The sequence below is a fragment of the Empidonax traillii genome, unplaced genomic scaffold (assembly GCF_003031625.1).
Source record: "Empidonax traillii isolate 1590-97213 ecotype Southwest subspecies unplaced genomic scaffold, ASM303162v1 scaffold38:size1800464, whole genome shotgun sequence".
In the NCBI taxonomy this organism is placed as follows: domain Eukaryota; kingdom Metazoa; phylum Chordata; class Aves; order Passeriformes; family Tyrannidae; genus Empidonax; species Empidonax traillii.
In genome coordinates, this window is record NW_020955231.1 from 868,760 (window position 1) to 891,760 (window position 23,001).

Here is a 23,001-nt window from a genome sequence, read left to right on the forward strand (position 1 = left end):
AGGGTCTTTCCAATACAGAAAAACCTTTACAGGACTAAAGCTGCTGCAGAAAAATTGCAGGGTCCCTACTGGAACTGAGCAAGTGATCTTAGTGCACACAAAAGACCAAATTGTGTGAAATTTCAGCTGGGAGTCACTTGAAGTATATCCCATTAAAAAGCAAATGCGAGCACTTGTAAGGGGTAATTGTAGCTGTACTGAATCAAACCAAGGGGGTCTTGAGCCCAGTTATTTTGCTTGCAGTTGTTGGTGCTCTTGGAAGTGCGTAACAACAGTGCAGTTGTGAGAGCTTCTTTGAGCATTCTGCTGTCTGCATCTCAGAGGATTCCTCAGCCAGGAAGAAGGTGACAGGTGGAGACAGTCTGGCTTAGCACTGAAGGATAATGCGCTGAAAAGGATAAATAGCCTCTAATGGGCAGCCAGACAGGAACAGGGTGAGGTAGAAGTTTTCAAACAGGTGGAAGAGCTGGGGGAATTGTGTCTGGGGTTTGCCAGTCCCTTGGTACCTTTGCTGTGCAGGTTTTTACTTTGATAGGGGCTTCACTGTGTGCATGTCTGTTACTTTTCTAGATTGCCTCATGTTTGAGTAATGGGATCCCAGATAAACAGCCCCTTCCTGAGGTAGATGATACGAACGCTGCACAACCAGATCAGGTACGTCCTGTACATCTTACCAGCCTGGGAGAGCACAGGAGGGCAGAATGAACAGGAAGGTTTAATTCCAACCACAAGTTGTTGGGTTCAATGCCAGCATTACAGAGGGCAGTTCACAGGCCTGTCAGACCCTCACAGGGTTAGACTAAATTATCATAATGGTCCCTTCTGCCTTCAAAACAAACGGGTGAATGATGAAGAAGGACTCCTGGCTGTTAAGACTGCAAGAAGGCCTGCTCCACCAGTGTTGATTTCTTCAGTGATAGAATTAGCCTCAGCCCAGCTTAACTTCATGCTACAGTTCTGAATTTCCTCTGTGAAGCTTCTGCTGTGGTATTTCTTTTGCATTTCTTTTCACCTCTCTCCTTTAGAATGTCTTTTCACATAATTTTGGTATGTCTGTCTTCTGATGCCTTCCAAGTTCTGGTTCTCTGTAAATTTTGCTCCTCTAAAAATTTATATGTTCAAATTAGTAATCTTCTTCACAAACCTTAAACACTGTCTGAGATATTCTAGGGTTACAAATTGTGTCCTGCATTTCAGTAGAGCACGAGGCATGGCTGTGATCCAACGTGTTAGTTACAGATTTCTCTTGTTGGTCTTGTCCCTGTTCCATCTAGAATTGTTCAGCTTACTCAAGGGCTGACAGTTGAGCTGATGAATGCTGGCCAGCATGTCTTGCACTGCCAATCTCCTAAACTTTGTCAATAGCAGCACTACTCTTGTTGCTGCCCTGGTGAAAGGTTGATAAAACAGTGACAGGCAGCATGATGGGTTTCCAGGTGGAAATCAGATTTATATAAGCATGTGCAACCAAATGGAGAGCAGCCCCGTCCCACTCCATAATCCACTAAACTGTTTTGGGTAGGATCTGTGTGTTCAGTGAATAATTAACCTTTTCACCCTTTGCACAGCTTTTGATGAATTCCAGCAATGATGTAGCTGCTGTTTCCTCCTCTTCATCCTTTTTTGATAACCTTATCCCACAGAATATGAGCACATTGGAGATTCCTGTCACAGAAGGTATGTTACATGAAGTGTGTTTCTGCCCTCTTAGGAAGAGGGGAGAGGAGGGAAAATCAGAAAAGTAGAGAGACCAGAAAGAATCTAGTCCACTCCAGCAGATGGATACTTTTAAAATACCACTCCAAGTGTCAGGCAGCATATCTCAGCATCGAGCAGAGAAAGACTTTTCCCAGATTAGAGACTAATTAAAAATTTAGGAGAATCTTCCAGATAATGGAAGACTTCGAGTCAAGTCAGTGTTAGGTTTTTTTAAGTGCAAAACCTGATTTGGATTTCTACATTTTCTTTTACCTGGGCTTGCATACGCTTTTTACTGCCTTCTCTTTAAAACAAGCATTATCAATGCATCTGGGTGATGCCCCTTTAGGTTGACTCTGCTTCTCACCTCTGTAGATACAGATGGACTCATCAGCCAAGCCCTTTTGTTGGGGAATTTTGAGGGTGCAGTGGAGCTGTGCATGCGAGCAGAGCGCTTTGCTGATGCCATCATCTTAGCTATAGCTGGTGGGGAGAACCTCCTGAAGGAGACCCAGAGGCGCTACTTTGCTAAGCAGAAAACAAATCTCTCCCTGGTAAGTGAATGTTTTGTGGGCACACTGAGCAGGTGAAAGGGTGCACTGTCTTGCAAATGTTTGTCTGACTATATGTGGAAATGCTTTGGCGGGAAGTAGAATGTCAGCAAAATCTGTGCATCTCCTCTTGATATGGCATTTACTTTAATATCTTGTTTTATGACAGTTTTATGTTGTCTGCATAGAACATCTGTGTTCTCTGTTCTTTTTTTTTTCCTAATGATTTCTGTCTCAGCTCCTCATGCCTGTAACCTGGGGAGTATACTGCCCCTTTACAGCTCAACTAGGGAGTTCCTAGCTTATTAATTTACAAAGGGGGAGTGTAACAGGGATTGGGATATCATAACACTGTGTTCCCAGTCATTGATACCAGCTGCTCTGAAACAAGATTGGTGTTAGATCTTTAGTCCTGTCTAATGTGGCTGTTTCCATATTCTCTTAAGTGCTTTGTTGGGCTTTTTTGCGTTCCTGAGAGGCATCAGGTTCCAATTGCTGTTAATGTAGGGATGCTGAGATTATTGTACAGTGAGGTAGTTGCTGCATAGCGGGAAGCGTGTTTGAAAGTGAGCTGTCGCTGTGGGTGCCCTTGCTTAGGCTGTCAGCTTATCTTTGCCTTCAGTGATTGACAGGCCTTCTGCTTCCCTTACAGCTGCTTTCCTCCATTGTGCAGCAGAACTGGCAAGATATTGTTTGCACATGTGATCTGCAGAGCTGGAAGGAGGCACTGGCCATCTTGTTAACGTACTCAAAGCATGAGGACTATACCCAGCTCTGTGGTATGCAGTGTACTATGTTTGATACAATGTCCTTTGGCAGGGCACCTCCGGACTGCTTACAGAAAGAAGTGGGTAGAGTTGAGGAAGTAAAGCTCAACTCATTTACAGCTGTCTGGAACTTATTTAATAACCGTGGACTGTTGAGTTAGGAGAATGATAAATGCACACTGCAGCTGAGAATCATAGTGTAAAGTTATGTATGCAGATATTTCCTGTCACCCCTAGGAGTAGCATGGAAAAAACCAGGACAGGCTGAGACATGAATAGGGTGATATTTATTCTTTTATTCTGTGGAGAAAGGTATTTCCTTGACAGTAGAAGGTAGGTGGCTTCACTCATCTAAAACAGGTTTACCCTTTGAGCACCCTACTATTGCCTAGAGATTCCCACACCTCTTTTGAAAAAACAAACAAAACAAAAATAAGTGTTGGATTTTTTTCACTGAATTAATCATCTGGGCAGACATATAAAAATTGGCAGATGTATAAAAAGTACTTTTTTTTTTTCAACCAAATTGGCTTTGAGATTTCTTCACAATGCCCATTTCTCTGTGTTGTCCAATAATTATGCAATGGAGCTGTTGAAGGGTCTGGAGCATGAGTCTTATGAGGAGCAGCTGGGGGAGCTGGGATTGTTTAGCCTGGAGAAAAGGAGGCTCAGGGGATACTGCTCTCTACAACTGCTTGAAAGGAGGTGGTACTTCTCTCAAGTAGCAAGTGACAGGACAAGAAGAAACTAGTCTCAAGTTGCACCGGGGAAGGTTTAAATTGGTTATTAGGAAAATCTTCTACACTCAAAGAGTTATCAAGCATTGGAACAGGCTGCCCATGGAAGCAGTGGAGCTACCATCCCTGAAGTTATTTAAAAAACATATAGATGTGGCGCTTAGGGACATGGTTTAGTGCGACTTGGCAGTGAAAGGTTTATAGTTAGACTTGATCTTAAAGATCTTTTCCAACTTAAATGATTCTATGATTCTAATTAGGTGCAGATCCAAAGCTGTCAACAGCTTTTCATGCCAAGCCAAAGTAAGACTGCTGAGACATAAGCACTGGGTTTAATGAGCTCTTCAAAAAAGGAGTGTGTTAAATGCTGGCTGCATTTCTTCCATTCTAGACATGCTGGGTGCCCGCCTAGAGTTGGAGGGAGATGGAGCCCTGTCCAATGATGCCTGCCTCTGCTATATCTCCTCAGGCAATGTGGAGAGGTTGGTGGAATGCTGGGTAAAAAACCATGAGACTTCATCACCACTTGCCCTCCAGGTACAGATGCTGTAATGTTGATTTGACTCCTCTTCAGGCCATTCTGGTAGCCCTGAACAGTTTGCATTATCCCATCTGGCTTCCAGCAGACAGTGGAGACCTGTTTGTGCTCACCAAAGTATCCCCTTCTAGCCTGGATTACAGGCTTACATCAGAAGGAGGCTTGCACTCTGCAATGTTTAGGGTTTGTGTGTTTAGAGAGTACTGATCACATTGCACATAAATCCAGCCAGAGACCGGAGTCATGGCCTACCCACCTCTCTTTAGATACTGATGTCATCTCTGAGCTTCCTTTTAGTCAGGGAAGTTTGAGCTCTGCCTATGGAGTACCTCTGCTGCTGTGATTATCATGTATAACCTAATGCTCCAGTTATCTGGCTGTACCTTCAGAACAGCCTCTGGTAAAATAAAATTAAGTCCAGACTATCTTATTCCCACTGCAAGTAGAATGATCATGTATGGGAAGTCACATCTTGCAGATAAATCAGGGCTTTTAAGTCAATGTTACCTACCTGTTACACTTAAATGAGTCCTGGCTAAGTCACTAACTCCATTTATGTCTGTCACACACCAGAATGAGCTAGACAAGTCTTCTACTCAGGTATGTGCACATAATGCCCTCTGCTACAAAGTACCCTGGTTTCGCAATCCCATTAGTAACAGCAAAAAAGGGCATCTTCAGCGCTCCTGATTATGTTTGAAGCTGGCCTCCTCCCACTTACGAGTGGGAATGTTTACTTCTACAGCTGTAGACGTTACTTTGATTTGTTGGAGTTGAAGGAGTTTGGAATAACTAAAAACCTTCTGCTCCATTTGTCCGCAGTAGTAGTTTTTTCTAGAGAATTTCTCCTGGTGTGGTTGTGATCCTTCCTCTTCCAAGCTGATAGCTTATCACTCCTAGAGTGAGTAGTAACTTCCTAGTAAAAAGATTGTAGTTGATTGGAATGTCCTTGTGGCTTCTGATTTTCTTTTTTTCCCTTACTATAAAATTAGCAGTGTCAGGGTTTGCTTCCTGGTTCCTGTGTTTCTTCAAGTGTACCTGTGGAAATGGTCATCAGTGACAGTAATTGGTACAGAGTGGAGTAACTTCTGTTCACACTGGACCTCATGTCAGCTGAAACTGGGGAGAGCCATCTGGTATTGTCTCAGCATCAGATGGACCAGTAAAGCTAGTCGCATTCTGAGTGCTCTCTTTCTTCCCTCCCCCTGGCTTATTCAGGATCTCATAGAGAAGGTGATGGTGCTGAGCAGGTCCATTGAGATGCTCCGAGGCACAGCGGGACCAGCACCAGGCCCTGTCTTGGCAGAACGAATCACCCAATACGCCAATCTCCTGGCATCACAAGGATGCTTGGCAGCTGCAATGAATTACCTACCCAGCACTTCTAAAGAGGTAAGTGAGAAGCAGGTTGTTGTGGAAAAGAATAGTATATGGGGAAAAATGATACTTTGTATGAGAGAGAGCTTGGGTGTTGACATATATCTGGACTTAAGGTTTCACCTTAGTTATGGTAACTTGAGAATAGAGGTGTGTGTGGGCATTCCACAATATGGCTTTTGTCTTCATTTGCTTTGCCTTTGTTGTGCCTTCTATTCAGGGAAAAGGAGAGGAGCTATAGAACTGTAAAATGGTTTATGGAGAACAACACTGGGCTGCAGCTGTCTGGGGAAGCTGCCTCTGTTCCTGAAACTAGCTGGTAGAGGAAGGGGAGGTCACCTTGAAGTTTGAAACATATCTCTCTAGTGCCCAAATGTGGGGAGGGACAGGGGAGGGAACACTATATAGACTGGGGGATCGGTGAGACTTTATCTGCTTGGGAATATGGCAGGTGATGTCCCAGATTGTCATTTACCATTTTGGGGTTTTTTTTTCATGGTGGCTGTTGGGGAAATGGTCAGTTTTGCAGGTTGATTTACAGTGCTTTAGGTCAGAGCCTGCTTTAAATGCCTCCCAAGTATATTCCCATCTGGGGCTGTCAGGGTGCTTCTTCTAAAGCATCGTTTGTTTCAGCTCCTGATCGAACAGCTCCGAGACCGGCTTTTTCATGCTCAAGGGGAGAATGTGGGTGATCAGCAGCCACCCCCTTTTCCCTACACTCGTGTCAATGTAGGGGTCATTAAACACTCATCTCCAGCAGCCAAGGGTGGTTCTGCCCTTGAAGGAGCAGCCCACAAAACAGGTCCCAGACATCCAGAGAAGGTAGGTCTTAAGGTTTCTGGCCTGGGGACGGGGAGGAAGGCTGCTGGGTTGTGGAAGGCATTTGAAGTAATATGAGATGACACAGATGGCAGACACTGAGGAACTTGTCAGTGATGTCCTTCACTGGAACAAATACAAGCTCTGTGATAATCCAAAAGTAAGCTGTTTAAAGTCATCTTTTCAGAAAGCCCTTTTCTACATGCAGTCCCTAGAGGAGGCTGTTACAAGTGTAGCGATCCACTGAGATCTCAAATCTGAGGGTAAAGGTGCTGTGGTTCACTCTCCTATGTTCTATCTTACCGTCATATCTTAGTAAAATTAGTGTAGTAGGGCTTCATGTCAGTTCCTGCACAAGAACATTATTCAGGAAGTTTTGCGTCCAGCCTCTGTTACTTCATTATTGTTACTTCATAATTTCCTCTGGTTGTACTTCAGGAGGTCACTCTATGGGAACTGGCTCCTGAGGACTAATTCTTTTGAGAGCTGGAGAATACTTTTAAGAGTGGGATGCTCATCTTATTGAGCAAGTTATGTGGTGGGAAAGGCCTTTGGTCCTGTTCATCCAGGGCACTGGCAGCAGCAGCACCTTCTCTTGCCTCAGAAGTGACAGGGCTAGAAAGTACATCTGCTTGTGAGTGTATGCACTTGCCTCTGTTGACTATTTGCAAGTTCTTTGTTTTTTAATTGCAGCCCAACTATCAGTCATCATTTGCCCCTTCAGCACCATCTCAGCCTTCAGTGCCTTCCCTCTTCACACCTCAGCCAGTGCCAGCCATGACTGTGACACCTCACCACATTGCTCCTCCCCAGGCCAGCACGGGTCCACAAACAAGTGTCTATTCCAGAGGGCACCCATACCCACAGTACAACTTGGGCTTGAATCCAGCAAATGTCTCAGGGCCAGGTAAGCATTGTCTGATAGTTGTGTCCATTTCCTCAGTTTTCTGAGACTAAAGTCTTCAACATGGATGGCTGCTCTACTTTCTTCGTCACAGGCCTATTGTACTGGCAAAGAACAAGTCAGCTGTCTGAAAGGCTTTTCAGTGCTTCTGACACATCTAGTTCTAGTAATTGCTGCTGCACATCTGCTGATACTAAGCATACATAGGGGTGGAGAAGCCACAGCTAACTTAGTGGCAGTTTGACTGATGTAGCTAGGGTTGTGGGGAGATCGCCTGGTGTGGATATTCTAGGGTATGGCTTGAAGAAGGGAAGACTTATTAGTATTAAAGAGAGCACCAAGAGTAGTTTGCACATGAAACAAGTGATGCTGATACACTCTCTTTCTTGTCTCTAGCTGTGTCACAGTCTCAGGCATTTGGACCAGTGGGAGTCAGACCTGCTGGTGCTGCTCCCTTTCCCAGCCAGCCTCCTCTGCCAGGACAGTCCATGCCCATGACATCTCCTGGTGTTCCACCACCCAGGCCTGCCCTCTTCACTCCAGCCTCAGTCCCATCATCTCAGCTTCCTCCAGCTTGTCCTCTCCCTGTGGCAAGTCAATCTCCTCTAGATTTCTCTTCAGCACCTTTCAACAGCCCCCTGAACATGGGTTACCCTCAGGGAGGTCCTGGAGCTCCATCTACTAAACCCCTGCCGGCAGCCATTCCTCCTCCTCCCACAGGTAAGTACGGTGTGTGTGACTGGTGTGTCCAGGACAAGCCCAGCTGGGGTTTGAAGTACAGAATGGACATGGATCTTCTGAGATCTGGTCTGTCACCATAAAGGCTGGATGCGGTGCTGAGGCAAACCTTACAGGCACATGGTCCTGAGTCTTGCTGTGGTGGTGAAACACAGCAGTAGTGTCAGTCTCATTCAGCCTGTTTGTTCAGTTGTTCTGTCTCCCAGGTTGTGTTTGCAAGATGTCTCTTCAGGTCCTGAGTGCACCTTGAGTAGTCATCCACTCCAAAGGCATTTGCTCTGACAGAAGGGGTGAAGGCTCCCATGGAATGCTTGCTGATCTCACCCTTTCTTATACAACTTACACAAGAAGTAGGGAGCCCCTGGTGGTCTAGAGGGTAAAGGTGCTGCGCTGTCACCGCAGAGACCCGGGTTCGATTCCCGGTTGGGGCCACTCCCTGGGCAGATGGAGCTCGTTAGCCCTGTAAGGGGTCCTGAGGACCTCGCTGCCACCGTCCAAGCCTGCTTGGCCCCGGCAGATGAACCTCAGGATTAAAGGGTGGGCTCAGTTCTGTGCACACTGTGTCTCACCTAAAAAATCCAATGCGCAGGCTGGAAGGTGTAAAGACCTTCCCCGGTTCTTTATTCACGAAGACTGGCCATTACACAAGAAGTGCATTTGAAATGCTGGGAGAGCAGCTTGTCTGTCCATGAAATACACCTTGCTTAGCTTCAGGATTAAATTCCTCTCTCTACTGTGCTCTGGTTCTTCCATTTTTCTCCTGATGTCGTAAAGTGCTTGTCTGGGAATCACTTCTGGATTCCTCTGTGCAGTGCTTTAGACTCCTCTGGCTCTGTAGTTTGAATCCAGCCCATCATGCAAGTCCTGTGAAGTCTTTCCTAGCATTATGAAGAAAAGGGGTGTTGTTGGGCCTAGTTCCCAGCAGATGGGCATTGCTTCTTTCTGTTTCCCACAGTATCACCACATCTGGTGTTTGTTAATTCTTTGCTGTCTCAGGGAACAGGTTTAGCCAGGCTGTGGAGATCCCTAACAACAACACTGACAATCCATAAAGTTTTGAGCAGATGCTTCTCCAAGCCACGCATATTCTGAAAGTGAAAGAACTGAGGCTGAGGTTTGCCTCCACCTGGAATCCTTTGCTGAACTGTGTTTAACCAAGGATAGCAAATCCCACTGTGTGAAGCCTGTGGCGATTACATTTTTAAGACAGAGCTACAGCTGGACAAAGTCCTTCCTGCAAAGCTATTTAGGACCGTAGTCCAGAGACATTACTTCCTGAGTAAAAGCTGTTGGTGATGATGATTTTTCCACCCTGCCTTGATTTTCAGGTTTCTTCCCTTGGCTAGATCCCCACGTGGATCATACAGGTAGTACCCAAAGAAGCCTCCAGACCTGTGGGGGAGGCAATGTTGCTGCTTCCAGTGAAACATGGGGGGTGTGTGCACGTTTTGATGTGTGTGCATGCATGCATGCTTATTGCTGTTTGTTGTTTCCTTGCATGCCTGGGGACCACTACAGCTGGGGTAGGGAACATACCCATTCTGAGGACTAGCAAGTGACAGCTGAGGATGTTGGAAGTGAAATGAAAGCTCCGTGCTCTTAATCATGAGTTTGGGTACAGAAAACAGGGTATCCATCTTCTTTCTTCTCTACTTTCCTCCAGTTCTAGAGGAATTAGGCCGTTCTTAGTCTCTGTCTTTTCAAGTAGTTCTTGGGTCAACAGGATGGGGAAGCAGCCAGTTTTCCTTTCTTGGTTCTCTAGGCAAGGAACAGGCCAGTAGTTGTAACTCATCTCTCATTTTCTCCCTCTTACACTCTCATCCTTGCGCATGGCTTTACTTGCACTTGTGCTTTCCCCATGTGGTTTGGAGGAGGTGAATGCCAGCAGGAGCAGTGATGGAATAGAGCTTGTCAAGCAGAATCTGGGGGCTCTATTCCAAGGGGAACTGGAAAGCTGTTTTGGCTTTAGTTAAAGGAGGACGTTTGGCTTTGAATCTTAGTTCATCTGTTGGGGAGAATTTGGACTGTAGTGGTTTTCTGACTGATACTTTGTCCTTATTTCTCTCCTTGGTATTCATTAATGTTGAGAGTAGTCATCTTCTAGTCTACATTGTCAGAGGGGTAAGGCTCAATGTCTTAGTGGCCTGTCACTGCACAGCAACTGGTGCTCATTGCAGAGACCATCTGCCAGGCACAAAACTCTCAGCTTTACTTAGGAAATCCAAGTACTTGATAGGCACTAACACCACCAAGCAAATCTGTCTGTGTGGACTGAGACTCTAGAAAGGGAGTTGTGTGTTCAGCAGAGAAACAAAATACCTCAATTTTTCCTTGTTCAAGGAAAGATGATTCCATGGCAAAGATTTCAAGCACTTCCTCAAGCTGAAGATAGCCTTTGGGAATTCACTGCTGCAAAATTCTCTTCTCCTTGGCAGCGCTTGCTCCCAGTTTTAATGGCAATGTATGGCATGCCCAGTTCAGCAGTGCAAACTGGCTTCCTTGACAATGCTTTCTTGCTTGCTATTATTATTCTGGTTTTGACTGGTACTTTTCTTAATCTGAAAAGGGACTGTAGAATCACTCAATCTGACTGGCCAAAATTGCTCACTTTGGAAATTCCTGTCTGTGATCTCTGTGAACATTATTACTAATGCAGTGAAGAGAGATCTCCACTTACAGAAATCCCACGCTCCTGGGGAGTGTCAGGGACAGGGTGAAGTACAGCAACATGTTGGCTCATCTCTTTTCTGGCCAGGATAATCCCTGACTCCAGCTTTTGATGGTCTTGTTTTTTTCTAGGACAGGCATTGCTGGAAATTGCTGCCGTGCGGCATGTCTTTCAGGGATGGTGAGAAATCCTATTTTACAAGTAGCATAGGCATGATAGCATTTCACTGCAGCAAAATGCAGCAGAGTCCTGTTGTCTCATGGCTGATGATTAAGTGCCTGGCTTACAGACTATAATTTAAATAGCTGTTTCCTGTGAGGATACAGAGTGCCACTGGGTTGGAATAGTGCCAAGGGCTGCTAGGCCACAGGCTCAGTGGGGGCCAGCAGAGTTCTAGGGCACAGAATCCCCAAACTAAAAAGAAGTGCCAACTTAATTAAACTACTGATCCAAACTCATCAGAGAGCAAGTCTTGAAATCATGGGAAAAGGGAGGGCAAAAAGAGGCTGCCAGAATTTTAATAATAAAGGTAATTAAAGTAATGAAACACCTTTTGCATCTTTCCCCTGTGATTTTTAAAGCTCAGTTCAGGATCAGTGGCTCATTAAGTGTGGCACTGAGCTCCAGCAATTCTGATATTGTCCCTTAGAATTATTCTGTTTTCTCATGTATTATTTCTGTCTCATGGGCTTGAGGTTATTAATACTGGGGTTTTGTCTAAAGATGCAGGTTCCTTTACAGGACAGCAGCAGACAAGGTAGTTGCAATTTGACCTCTGCGGAATGAAATGTGGAAGTCTTTTCATGTCATGTTGTCTGATGGATTTTTAATTACCTGAAGTGAGATTAGAGGCAAAGTACCACAGAAGAATCTGCTGAGACACCCCTCTGCTCCCAAAGCATTTACTGGTTAAGTCTATTTCCTTGTAGCTGGGGAGTGAGCAAATTTTTCTAAGCTTTGGTTCTGATCAGGATTTTGGAAGGGCAAAATTTCAACCCACCCCAGATTTTTCCCCCTTTATCAGAGCAGCCTGTGTTGCTGTGGGCTGCCACTGTGAGGCATTCCTGGGAGTGGTGGAGAGAAGCCCTATCACCTGTAGCATGGCTCTTGCTGTGGTACCACAGTGCTAGATTCTCTGGGGAACCCCAGGAACCCTCTGAACACAGGTCCCAACCAAAGTTGAGGCCTGACTCTGAGGCTGACTTCTGCAGCTTGAGCAGAATCTGGAAGGCTTCAGGTAGTTGCAGAAAAGTTTTCTGTGTGGGACTGGGCGTGTGCCACAGTTCAGTCTGATCAGACATCACCTCATGAAGGCTGTGCATGTTCTCAGTTGCTAAGAATGCAGTTAAGAAAGAGAAAGGGAAGCAAGAACGGTTTGTGGGCCTGTGATCTGGGTCTGAAATTCCTTGATTGAAACAGTCTAAAGGTGTAATAATGGAGGAATTGGAGCCAAGGACTCTTTTCCTGAAGGAAGTTGTAAACCATGCAAGCAACCATGAATTGTTCTGTGGCCACCTTCTTAAAGTCTGACCTTTGTTCTCTGTTCTGGCAGCTCAGGAATCTTGGAGTGATCCCTCTACTGGAAGAGGAGGCCTTCAAAAGAAAAAGGTAATCTTTCAGCTACAATATGTGTTCTTTCTCTTTTAGCCAGAGATATGCCAATGTATCTGCCATGTATCAGGTACACCAGTGTATCTGCCATATAATTGATACGTTCCTATAAATGCTCCTTGACAAACTCTGCAGGTCTCTGTGTGTTGGTCTGCTTAGTTCTGCACTTCATGCATAGCTAGAACTGGAGTCTTAAGTCATCTTGACTCTTTGCCATCCGAAGTCACATGCTGTTCTCCAGGGTGGCTGTTTTGTAACGTGGTTATCAGCTCTGATGTTGCATCCTCTGTCAGTACTTCCCGTGCTGTCTACAGTTGTTTGTTGTTAGAAATACAGATTTAATCTTATGCCCTTGCTTACTCAACTGTTTTGGTAGCAGCTGAGGTCACGCTCCCTTCACGCCTGACAGCTGGGGGCAGCATTTCCCCTCAGCACAGTGAGACCCACAGTGATTTTCCTCAGATGCTGATACCAACTGATAGGGCACTTCTGCTGAATGAAGCTGGGACAGCTGTACCCGAGAGCTGCCTGCTGTGTTGGTCCTACAGCTCTCTGCCTTGTCGTGATTGCCCTGGAGGACCTGTGAGCTGAGCTCCTTTGCAACAAATGCTCTCAGTACCCCGTTTCTATTGCTGCTGCCTGCTGGCAGGTGTGGCGAGAAGCTTCTTTGGCACCATTCCCAGCCCCCACTCCTCTTCTTTAGCTTGGAACAGACTTCTCGCCCTTTTTTCTGGCAGCATAGCTGGGAACCTGCTTCAGGCTGTGCTCACTACAACAGGATTAGCCTCTTGTTAAAGCCATCTCCTTTTGATCTAGCCCCATTGGAGTGAATCTGTCATGACTCTCTGGCTTAGCAGGGGCAGGATGAAGTGTTTGCAAGAGGAATCTCCCCCCATGTCGTGGGATTTTCCCCAACACTTGCTCAGTTGGACACTTTACTGCTGCTAATCTCTGCATTCAGGACTCGTGCCGTTGCAGAGCCAAGGCAGCTTTCTGAGGACCAGTGCTTTCAGGGGTAACGGATCTGTTTGATTGAACAATTCCAGAGGAGTTTTCTTGTTGTCGCTTTGACTGTTCATCTCGGATGCAAGAGGAAGGGCCCCATTCTCTAAGTCAGGGGGCTGAAAGAACAGGGATGTATTACACATCATCTTGAGAACTGAACACTGTTCAAGTTAGAAAAGAAGTTGAATTTGACTGTGGAGAGTGTAACCAACCTTTCTTTGGTGGACTTGGTTTCTTGATTTTTTTTTTTTCTTCCCTTTCTTCTTGCTTACAGTTGCCTGAGAAATTTACTCCTCCAGCCCCCATCACAGCTCCAGTAATGGGCCTGCCTGGTGAGCCTCAGGCGATCCACCCTCAGCTATCCAGGTTGCAAGAATCTGGCCAGTCACCCCCAGGAGCACCCAGGGAAGGCAACCTGCAGGTACCCAGGGGAAGTGGGGCATTCCCCAGCCACCAGCTCCTTGTCAAGTAGAAAAACAATTCAGCTTTTGAGGTTCTTATTACTTGGCAGCTACATAGGGCTTATGTTGCTCCCTAGCCTTACAAGGCATCCCTGCCTGAGCGTTAGAGAAGTTGCCAAGTTAGAAAAATGACACCTGGGTATGGCTATGAGAGAGGGAGGGAGACCAGGCAGGCTGTCAGCCTGCTGGGAGTTGGAAATCCACAGAGGCTTGAAGCTATACTACGATCTGAAGATGATAATCTAACTCTTGTGCTTCCGTATATTCTCTAGGTTTGTGAAGGGGTGAAATTCCTTCTGTTATATAATTAATTCCAGAAGGGGAATCTACCTGCTCTAACCTTTCATGCTTCTGTTGTGTTCATTTCTCTCTGTCAGTATCACCAGCTACCTGTGGAGAGTGTTGAGAAGAAGGAGCTGCCCCCTGAGCACCAGGCTTTGAAGGCCACATTTGAAGGGTTGGTGCAACGCTGCTCTGCTGTTGCCACTGATCCAGTAAGTCCTCCCTTCTCTGATCTTTTGACTTTTTTCCCTCATACATGTTTGACTGGTGCTTCTGTCTTTTGTTTGGGTAAAGAGAGGAAGAGTCTTGTCCCTATAACCAAGTTAATCTCCATCTGCCTCCTTCCTTTAGGCCTGTAGGCTTGTTCATCTTTGGGAACTGAGATGAATTGTGTAGCATTTATCCACTGTTTCTCATTGCCTTTCTGAAGCAATGGTTCTGTCCTCCTGGCTCTTTTTTTTAAGGAAAGTAGAAGAGTTTACTCAGCTAATTCAGCTTATTGTTTCACTGGCTTGATCTGCAGATAGTTCCTGCAGAGCTGGTATTACCAACTATCCTCAGAGCTTAGAAGGAAAAGATGAGATATCCAACTGGAAGGGAAAGCCAAACAATCTTTGTGTCCGAGTCACTGTAATTTCTGCACCCTGGTTCCTGGAACGCTGTTGGCATACATGTCACATTGCGTGAATGTGTCAGGCCAGACTGTCAGGAAGCAGAAGAGCTGTGTTTGCACATTGTCTGACGTTGCTAAGTCTTCCCAGAGCTTGGGGGCACCATGAAGCCTTTTGGAATATTCTGCTTGATAGGTATTGGGATGAGCACTGAGCCCAGACTGCTGTCCCAGAGTCAGGCAACTCAAGCAGCATCTTCAGTATGTTTGCTCTGTGCTTTCTGAGAGTGCAGCATAGCAATTTCTGGGAGATAACCTAAAGGTTCCCTCTATGAACAGAAAGGCCTGTTGGTTTGGGCTTAAACACTTGACTTAAGTGGCAGTTGAATGGCTGGATTGGTACAGCAGGGCAGTGCACCTGAACTGCTGTGGCTGCCACACCTGTCCCAACAGTGCCCAGAGCCCAATAATCCATAGAACAATTTATCTGTGAGTGGATTATTCAAGGTGGGGTTTATGAGGTCAGTCCCACCAGAGCTTCAATACTCAAGCCCTTTCCTTGGTGATTATGTAGAGTGGGGAGGATATTCCCTTTTTATCTCAAGAAGACCAGGAAGAAGCTGTTTCTTAGGTCAGTCAGGGTGAGGCTGTCTAGTTGTCCCATGGGCCAACTAGTGGGTATTTCTCACACTTTGGAAGTACTCACTCTGTCCTGTGGTCTGCAAGCACTGCCAGAAGGGAGGAATGCCTAGGCTGGGGTGTGGGAAAAGGGGCAATCCAACTTTCTGTCCTGGGCAGAAAATGTGTGTCTATATGTGTGCATGTACACATGCACAGAGGGCATGGCTGGCTTGTATCACAGTCCCTGGCTGCCAGAGGCTGAGATGCAGCTGAGTTGTAAGGTTGCTGTGGAAAGAACAGAGGAGGGGAGGGACTGAGTGAGAACACCTTGATTCTGGAGAGATGGCTTTGAAGCTCTGGCAGAGCTAGCAATACCTTTTTCGCTTCAGAAAACCCGAAGGAAGCTGGAGGATGCTCTGCAGCGTCTGGAGTGTTTGTATGACAAACTCCGCGAGCAGGCGGTAAGTAAATGTCACCACTCCTTGTGGTCCAGCTGGGTTCCTGATCCCACCTTTGCTCTGAGTTGTGGGTCTTGGTGTCTGTACCAGTGTAACCAGCATGTATTCCCTGGGAAAGCTAGGGGAGTGCCAGACCTTGTAATGACTATGGATTCACCCAGCCTTATATGTCTTCTTCCTTAACTTTGGCCCAGACATAGTGTAAGGAAAAGCTCGGAAGGCATTTGCAGAGTGCTTTTACCACCCAAGAAGGGTACTGGCACATAGATTCCAGATGGGAAGGAGCAATTGGGGGTAGTTAAATATGAACACAGTGTAACCTCTGTTTTAGAAAACTCTGAAGCTGCTGATGCCAATTGCTCATGCCAGCTGGTAGTTATTGTAGTCTGGAAAACCAAGGGAAGAAGCAGACTATCCTTCCTGCCAGTGCTTGACTGTGTAGATGCTGTTTGGTGATGTGGAGAACAGTAGGGAAGGGTATGGAGGGAGAGAGGCCTGCTGAATGTGCAAACTCATTTCTTCTCCCTCCCCACAGCTTTCTCCAACCATCCTCATGGGTCTCCATGAAATTGCCCGATGCATTGAGGCTAAGAACTACCCACAAGGTCTCCTGGTTCACACCCAAGTGGTGAGCAGCAGCAGTTTCAGTGAGGTGTCTGGTTTTATGCCCATCCTGAAAGTCCTCATGACCATTGCAGGCAAGCTGAATGTGTAAAGAGTGGAGCAGCTGGAACAGTACACACCAAGAGCTGGTGGACTGCCTCACCTGTTGATGTGGTGCAGGTTGTGGACTCTACTTCTGACTCTGGAGAAACAGGTTGGTGCCAGTGCCTGTAACTGTTCTAGGCTGGCACGCCTGGCCCCATCCACTCTCCAGACAGCCCAGTGGTGCCTGCAACTCCTGGAGACTGTTCTTTCTTTCTCTTCTTTATTACTAGTCTGAGGCTGCTTTCAAGCCCAGGGATCTCAGTTTCAGGCTGTCCAGGTTGCACAGAGATCCTTCTTCTTTCCTATCACTGGCTCAAAGTGGAACCTCCTTCCCTTCCAGGCTGACATTGCTTTTTTTTTTTCAGGAGACAAATAGGGCTGGCACCTGCAGCACCACCACAGAAGAGCCTCGGGCTCTATTCCCTGCTGCAGTGTAAACCTGTCTGAGTGATAGCTGGGCTCCCTTGGGACCTAAGCTGGGGTGTCCCCACTCTGTTGGGCTGCAGCAAGGATCTCTCCTCATTCCTTCTTTTTCTTCATTCTCATCCTTGATTCATCCTTTCACTTCACAGCACCCATATCCTGCTACAACTGGGGTAGTTTGCTCTGGCCAGCTTTGGTTCTCTCTTTTCTTTGCCCAGCCCTCTCTTTTTCAGTCAAGCCTCCTTTTACCCACTGTCCACCCTCCATTATATTTTTCCCCCACAAGCTGCAGGCTCAAGCCCATTATGTTTCAGATCCAGGGATGATTCCCCCTTTCAGTTTCTGGGACTGTCCCATTCAGGAATGTGTGCAGGTTGGACTGCTCTGTGCACTTCTCCCCAGAACCAGTCACATCCTGTTTTGGGGCTCCTGGCCTTTTTCACTTCTTTTCTGTTAGCACAGCTGGACTTTTACCCACTGGTGTTACCTAAAGGCTTCCTACTTCAGGCTTTTCAGATGGCCTAGGGACTTTAAGAGCAGCAGGGATTGTTTAAGTCTCCTAAAGATTTCCCTTGAGCCACTCTGACCAGCCCAGACTTGAGCAGGGAGAGACAGCTCATTGTTTCAGGTTTGGTGCATTCATTCTGTCTACAGTAATAGATACATGCAAAGGTGGTTCTCAAAGACCCCTTGGCACTGTGATGGTAGGAATATGCTGCAGGGGGTGATGCTGGCAGGACTTGAAGATATGGATTGTGCTGAGACTTTTCATCACCGCGGCATTTCCTCTGGGGTAAAATAGATGAATGAAGCATATATGTCCTGAGGAAGAAGTCTGGGAAGGCAGATGGGATTTCAGGGCACATCTCTGTGTGTGTTTATTTCCCTTTCTTCCTCCTTCCTTGCCTTCCTCTCTCTCAACCTCCTTCTTACTAACCAGGCAGCATAATTGTTGAGCCCTAGCTGGGAGCCAAGGCTTCTTCCCAACATTTGGATGCAGCCAGCCCCTGCTTCCTCTGCTTGCTGCTTGAGTGATAACGCTATCATGGGCCTGTGGATCAGTACATGAATCAGCCTACTCTACCAGTCTAAGTAGGGAGGAGAATCAGAGAAAGGAGGAAGAGGACGTGTCTCATTCTCTCCTTTCCAGGTCAAAGTGCCTCCTTGTTGCTGCTGTGTTGTTTCTATTGCTGCGGTTTGATGCACTGAGAGATTACAGAACAGTGAAATAAAAGCTGTGTTTTGTGATTCTTTTTTTCTTAGACTTGTCACCTCTGGCTGCAGGCGACTTCCTCGGTCTGCATGGCCACCCACTGAAAGCTGAGTTCTCAGCTTTGGTGAAGGGGCAGTTGAGAACTGTGTGGGGGCAAACCAGATTCTGGGCTCTGCTGATGTGGGCAGCATCCATCCTGTTGTGGTGAGACCTCAGGTCTTACCTACTCCCTAAGACTGCAAGGTCAGAGAACTGATCTTCTCCAGATCACCTGCCTCAATCGTGACCGTTCATCTGCATCAAACACAAGAAGGCCCCCAGACTGGCTGATGTTCTCTTGGGGAATCACAGCACTGTTGGGGATTTTGTACTTGAGGTCAAGAGTTGGAAATATGTCAGTAAATAAACAGAGCCCTTGATGAGATCTTCTCCTTGGAAATAAATGTTACACCACTGAAACCATGCATCTTAAACAAGGATGAGTATTGGACCTGTGAAGAAATTTACACCGTTGAATTGGCAGTTCTTACCATTAGTTGATAACTTGCAAATCTGGTAGCTGATTTCATTTAAGCTTTTAAGGAGGTAAGAAGGCTGAAGTGAAACGTCAGAACTGAGATAAAGTCAGGGGAATCAAACTAGCTTCTGATAAAAGAAAGTAATTCTGATGTAATCTCAATTATTTATTTTTTTTTTAATTTTTGCTGTCAGCTAGCTGGTATATATACAGCCCTGCCCAACAGCACACATAAAACTCTGAAATATGCAGGACTGTATTACCTGCCTGAGGTTGGAGGATTTGGGAGGAAGCAAAGGCTCAGAAAGACTGTTTGGATGGTGAAGATTTGAAGGGCTGTTGCTGGGAAGGGACCAGGATTTATGAGAGTCAGGGACACAGCATTCAAGGAAAACCAGTCTTTTGTAATACTGCTGCTGGCAGAGGCTAATGCCAAGTGTGAAGGAGTCTTGAAGAGCGTTTGCAGCCTATTCTGGGAGCAGTTAGCAAGCAGCCTAGCCTAACAGCTGCCCTCCATCAGGGAGATGCAAGATGATTTTTTCAAAGGCTACACTTGTGCAGCATCAGAAGGGGTCGTAACACAGGTAGCCCAGGTGGCATACATTTGCTTAATGAGAATATAAGGGAAATCCCAGCCTTCTGAGATCATTTAACAAGCCTGGCATTTCTTAGATCCTGCCTTTCTCGATCCAGTTATAGCACCCTGTGCAGTCCAGCCCCTTGCTCTCTTTAACTCAGGCCATTTCTACCACTGAGAAATATGCATGGATTTTTCCGTGTATTTCTCAGATGCGTTTTAGTTCCCTCCAGCACGCACGGCTCCTGCTACCCAAGACTTGTGCAGAGATTTGCTGTTTATCCTGCCTTTGCTGCAAGTTCTTCCCACCTGCCCCTTTGTCCCACTGTTGCTCACTTTTGCTCAGGTTTATCCCTGAAGCACCATCCCTGAAGCTCTTGGTAGGGAAAACAGGCAGGGGAAGTGAAGGGACCCACTTGAAAGTTTTGGACAGGCTTGTGCCAGAAGCCCTGTCTCTATGGCCCTGGTGTGGTATGTTATCCTTCAAACCCCTCTGGAAGGTGCTCCCCTAATTACAGCGCTATTTCTGCTGGCTGTTAACAGCTTTTGGTCTGTAGGCAGCGGCCCCTCTGCATTGCTCCGTCCCATGTGGGTATATGGTGCCGCAGCACCCCTGCACTAGAGAAACCATTTTCAGTTGGGTGAGAAGGCATTTGGGTTGGCAAAGAATTTGTGGGGGGGGTGAGGGGTCGGTGGGAGGCAGTAGGAAAGAATCCCTGGGCACAGAGAACAGAGCTCTAATCCTGTCGCAGATAACATCATGTCTGCAGGCTAGGCTTGTGTGTGTTTGGGGGAGCTGGAGGGGCAGAGATTGTTAGGCAGTATTTGTTTGTAAAGCCACTTGCTCTGAAGATAATGCTTGCACTAACTTCTATTGAGGGAGCAGTGTGAGTCCCCACAAAGTCCTTTCCCAAAGTGTCTTTGAAGCCAAGAACCCATTGAAAGGAAGAAAGGCCAAGAGAGGGGATTAGTTTGTTCAGCAGCTGTGAATTTCAGTGGGAGGCTGATGAACTCCAAAGTCTTTGTTGAGATGTTTTTTGTAAGGAGCCCTGCTGGAGGGAGAGACCCACACGGGGGCCGCGGCCTTAGACAAGAAGGAATCTGAAGCGGCAGGGAGCTGTAAACGGGCCACAAGGACTTTTCCCAAACACTTTTCGGAAAAGGTGTTGTAAAGAGATCGAAGGGGGATTAGCATGTGAAATGACACTTTCCATTGACTCCACAGAGGGGAGGGGAAAAGGGCTGGCTGGCTGATTTATTAGCATTTTGTTCCCTGCTCTATTCTGCTCCCACAGCAGCCCCCCTCCCCTCTCTCCCCTCCTCCCGAGCCCTCTAAAGAGGTTTGGATTGGAAAAGGGAGCGGGGGGCTGCCTGTTTGTGTGTCATCTGGGCGAAGGTGACCACCTGGGAAGCTGAATGTAAATATTTCTCCTCTGAGGAATGCGCCTTCATTAAACCGAAATGAATACATGGAAGCATCCAATCCTGCCCACAATGGCAGCAAGGCCTTTACCACTGAGGGCTCCCTGCACCGGGAGGGGGGACCCGCTGCTGAGGTCAGCACATTTTGCAGCTGCGGTGTCGCCGTTTTCCCCCAGCGGAAGCAGCGTGTGGCGATGGGGCTCGCACTGGCGGTGCCCCACACGTCCCCCTCGCCAACAGCCCTCACCGCGCCCAGCGGGCACATCCCGGGCTGTGCCACGGCCCTCGAGGGACAACTGTGTGGGGCAGCAGTGTCGGCAGGGGAGCGACAGGGTAGGAGCGGGAGGAAAAGGGAAACGGCTTCCGCATCTTCTTTTCCTATTTTTCCAGCTGGCCGTGGAACGGAGGGGAGGGAGGAAGAGAAGGAAAAGAGGGTAGAAGTTGTCCTCTGGCTTGTCGTTGTTCTCTCTGCCTTGCCATGGTCCTCAAGCCAGCCGGTGTTGGAGCTTTCCCTGCTGGGCGAGAGGCTCTTGCCACCTCTTTGCTCCCTTGCCCAAGGATGCAATTCCACCACAGGGGGACGAAGGAACTGCTGACAGAGATGCAAGAGAGACCTAGGGCAGGGTCACTGTATTAATAAGAACCTCTGCAGAAATAGCTGGTGGTTTGTGTGTGAAGTGGAGGTGTTTCAGTTTTCCCTGAGAATGGGCCAAGATTGTTTCTTGTAATTTTTGAAGGGCCAAATTCTTGCTTAACATGAATGCTGTTGCTCTGGTGAGACTCTAAGTCTAAATTCCCACTCCCAATAAAGTATTCAATAATGAAGGGGCTATTTCATAACAGAGACACATACAGACTGAGTGTCTCTAATATATGAGCTATGAAGTGGGCAACTGGGCTCCTGCCTGCCCACCCCCTCCCATCCCATTTCCTCCTGGCAGCTGCACTACAGTTGGATGCACCCTCAAGAAAGTTTGAGAAGAGAGCACACCCTTTCCCCTCCTGGTAGAACCCAAGGTTGTGCTGCATGGAGTAGACTGGTCAGGTCTTCCTGGGCTCAACAGATGGGTAAGCAGATGGGGTTTTCCAGGACTGAAACTACAAATACCCACAGATGCAATGGGAAGAAAGAACACCCAACTACTTAGACACGACAGCATTTTGCAAGCACTTGGCTACTGATTTATTGCATTGGCTATTGGTTTACAAATATTGGCTATAAGACAGGTCTAATGGCCAGTAACTTAGCTCTGCTGGCTTATATGGCTAAAGGACGCTTGAAGCAGCAAAGAAGGAAGACAGAACATCACAGCCCCAGGGAAGATGGCTGTGATGGTGCAGTGAGCTTCCCCAGGTCCTGCAGTTGTCAGCTTCTTAACTCCCTACCCCAAGGGAACAGAGATGCAAATCTTCCCGCTGCTTGCTTAGCCTATAGAATATATACAATAAGCGGTAGAGGAAAAATTGTTATGTATACATCACAGTAACTGTGCAATAAATTAAACTTCAAAGTGCTTCACTTTCCTATTTACACCACCTTTAAATAGTAACTGACATTATTTTCTCAGGCTACGAGGAAGTATTTAGTTAGTTAGCTGACAGAGTAGGAGTGCTTGGCAAGTACACCAGGAGGTGGGGAAGGGGCTCAGCTGGCAGCTCCTCTCTAGGAGAGATTTAGGAGGAAAAAGGGACTGCAGAAATAAGTGTGAGGGCATCTTTGTGGCATCATTCAGGGGCTTTGGCAGGAATGCTGGAGTAAAAAGGGACACCAGACCTGAAGGCTTAGAAGACACACAGAAAGCATGTCAAAAACAAGTGATGGGATCCCTTTTTTGGACAGCTGTTTAATGGGCAGGTCAAGCAGTAGCTTCAGTCTTGTTGCTGCCATTTCAAATGCAAAGTAAAGCACTGGAGAGGTTACCAAAGCTGTCCAAGGATGGACAGTGATGCAGTGGGTCTCCCGGACTCTGGCTTTCTGCAGGAAGGAGTTGCATGCCTCTTCTATTCCCTCATGGTGTAGGGCTTCGGCAATAACAACTTTATTTTAGTGCCTCTATTTTTTAGGGTACTAAAAGCCTCTTCTCATTTAGGGATTACTGCTCTGAGTTGCCCAACTCTGTTGGTGTCATCTCAGTTTCCTTGTGCTTTCCTAAGTGTCGATCTTGCTCAAAAGCCCAGAGTTGGTGGTTGTTTGAGGATCAAACAAAAGCAGAGGAGCCACCTCCTGTGTTTTCAGAGATAAAACCGGTTAGCAACACTGGATAGTGACTCTGAGTTGAAGGGACCAAATCTCACC

General features: G+C 46.9%; 1 protein-coding gene across 5 annotated transcripts in view; it reads left to right on the top strand.

Moving 5' to 3' along the window:
• The window catches only part of SEC31B (SEC31 homolog B, COPII coat complex component), a 35,881-nt gene extending 17,657 nt beyond the window's left edge, over positions 1-18,224 (top strand). For 4 of the 5 annotated variants that reach the window (XM_027878090.1, XM_027878092.1, XM_027878091.1 and 1 more), the window contains exons 13-27: positions 571-654; positions 1,569-1,677; positions 2,074-2,252; positions 2,902-3,028; positions 4,145-4,290; positions 5,510-5,683; positions 6,302-6,490; positions 7,181-7,394; positions 7,788-8,111; positions 9,458-9,496; positions 12,350-12,405; positions 13,688-13,834; positions 14,252-14,368; positions 15,777-15,848; positions 16,381-18,224. In XM_027878090.1, coding sequence (XP_027733891.1) covers positions 571-654; positions 1,569-1,677; positions 2,074-2,252; positions 2,902-3,028; positions 4,145-4,290; positions 5,510-5,683; positions 6,302-6,490; positions 7,181-7,394; positions 7,788-8,111; positions 9,458-9,496; positions 12,350-12,405; positions 13,688-13,834; positions 14,252-14,368; positions 15,777-15,848; positions 16,381-16,560 — 2,157 coding nt within the window. In that variant the 3' untranslated portion in view covers positions 16,561-18,224. The remainder of the gene's footprint in view (positions 1-570; positions 655-1,568; positions 1,678-2,073; positions 2,253-2,901; positions 3,029-4,144; positions 4,291-5,509; positions 5,684-6,301; positions 6,491-7,180; positions 7,395-7,787; positions 8,112-9,457; positions 9,497-12,349; positions 12,406-13,687; positions 13,835-14,251; positions 14,369-15,776; positions 15,849-16,380) is intronic. The other variant, XM_027878094.1, reaches the window with a different exon arrangement.
• Positions 18,225-23,001: the final 4,777 nt, after the last annotated feature.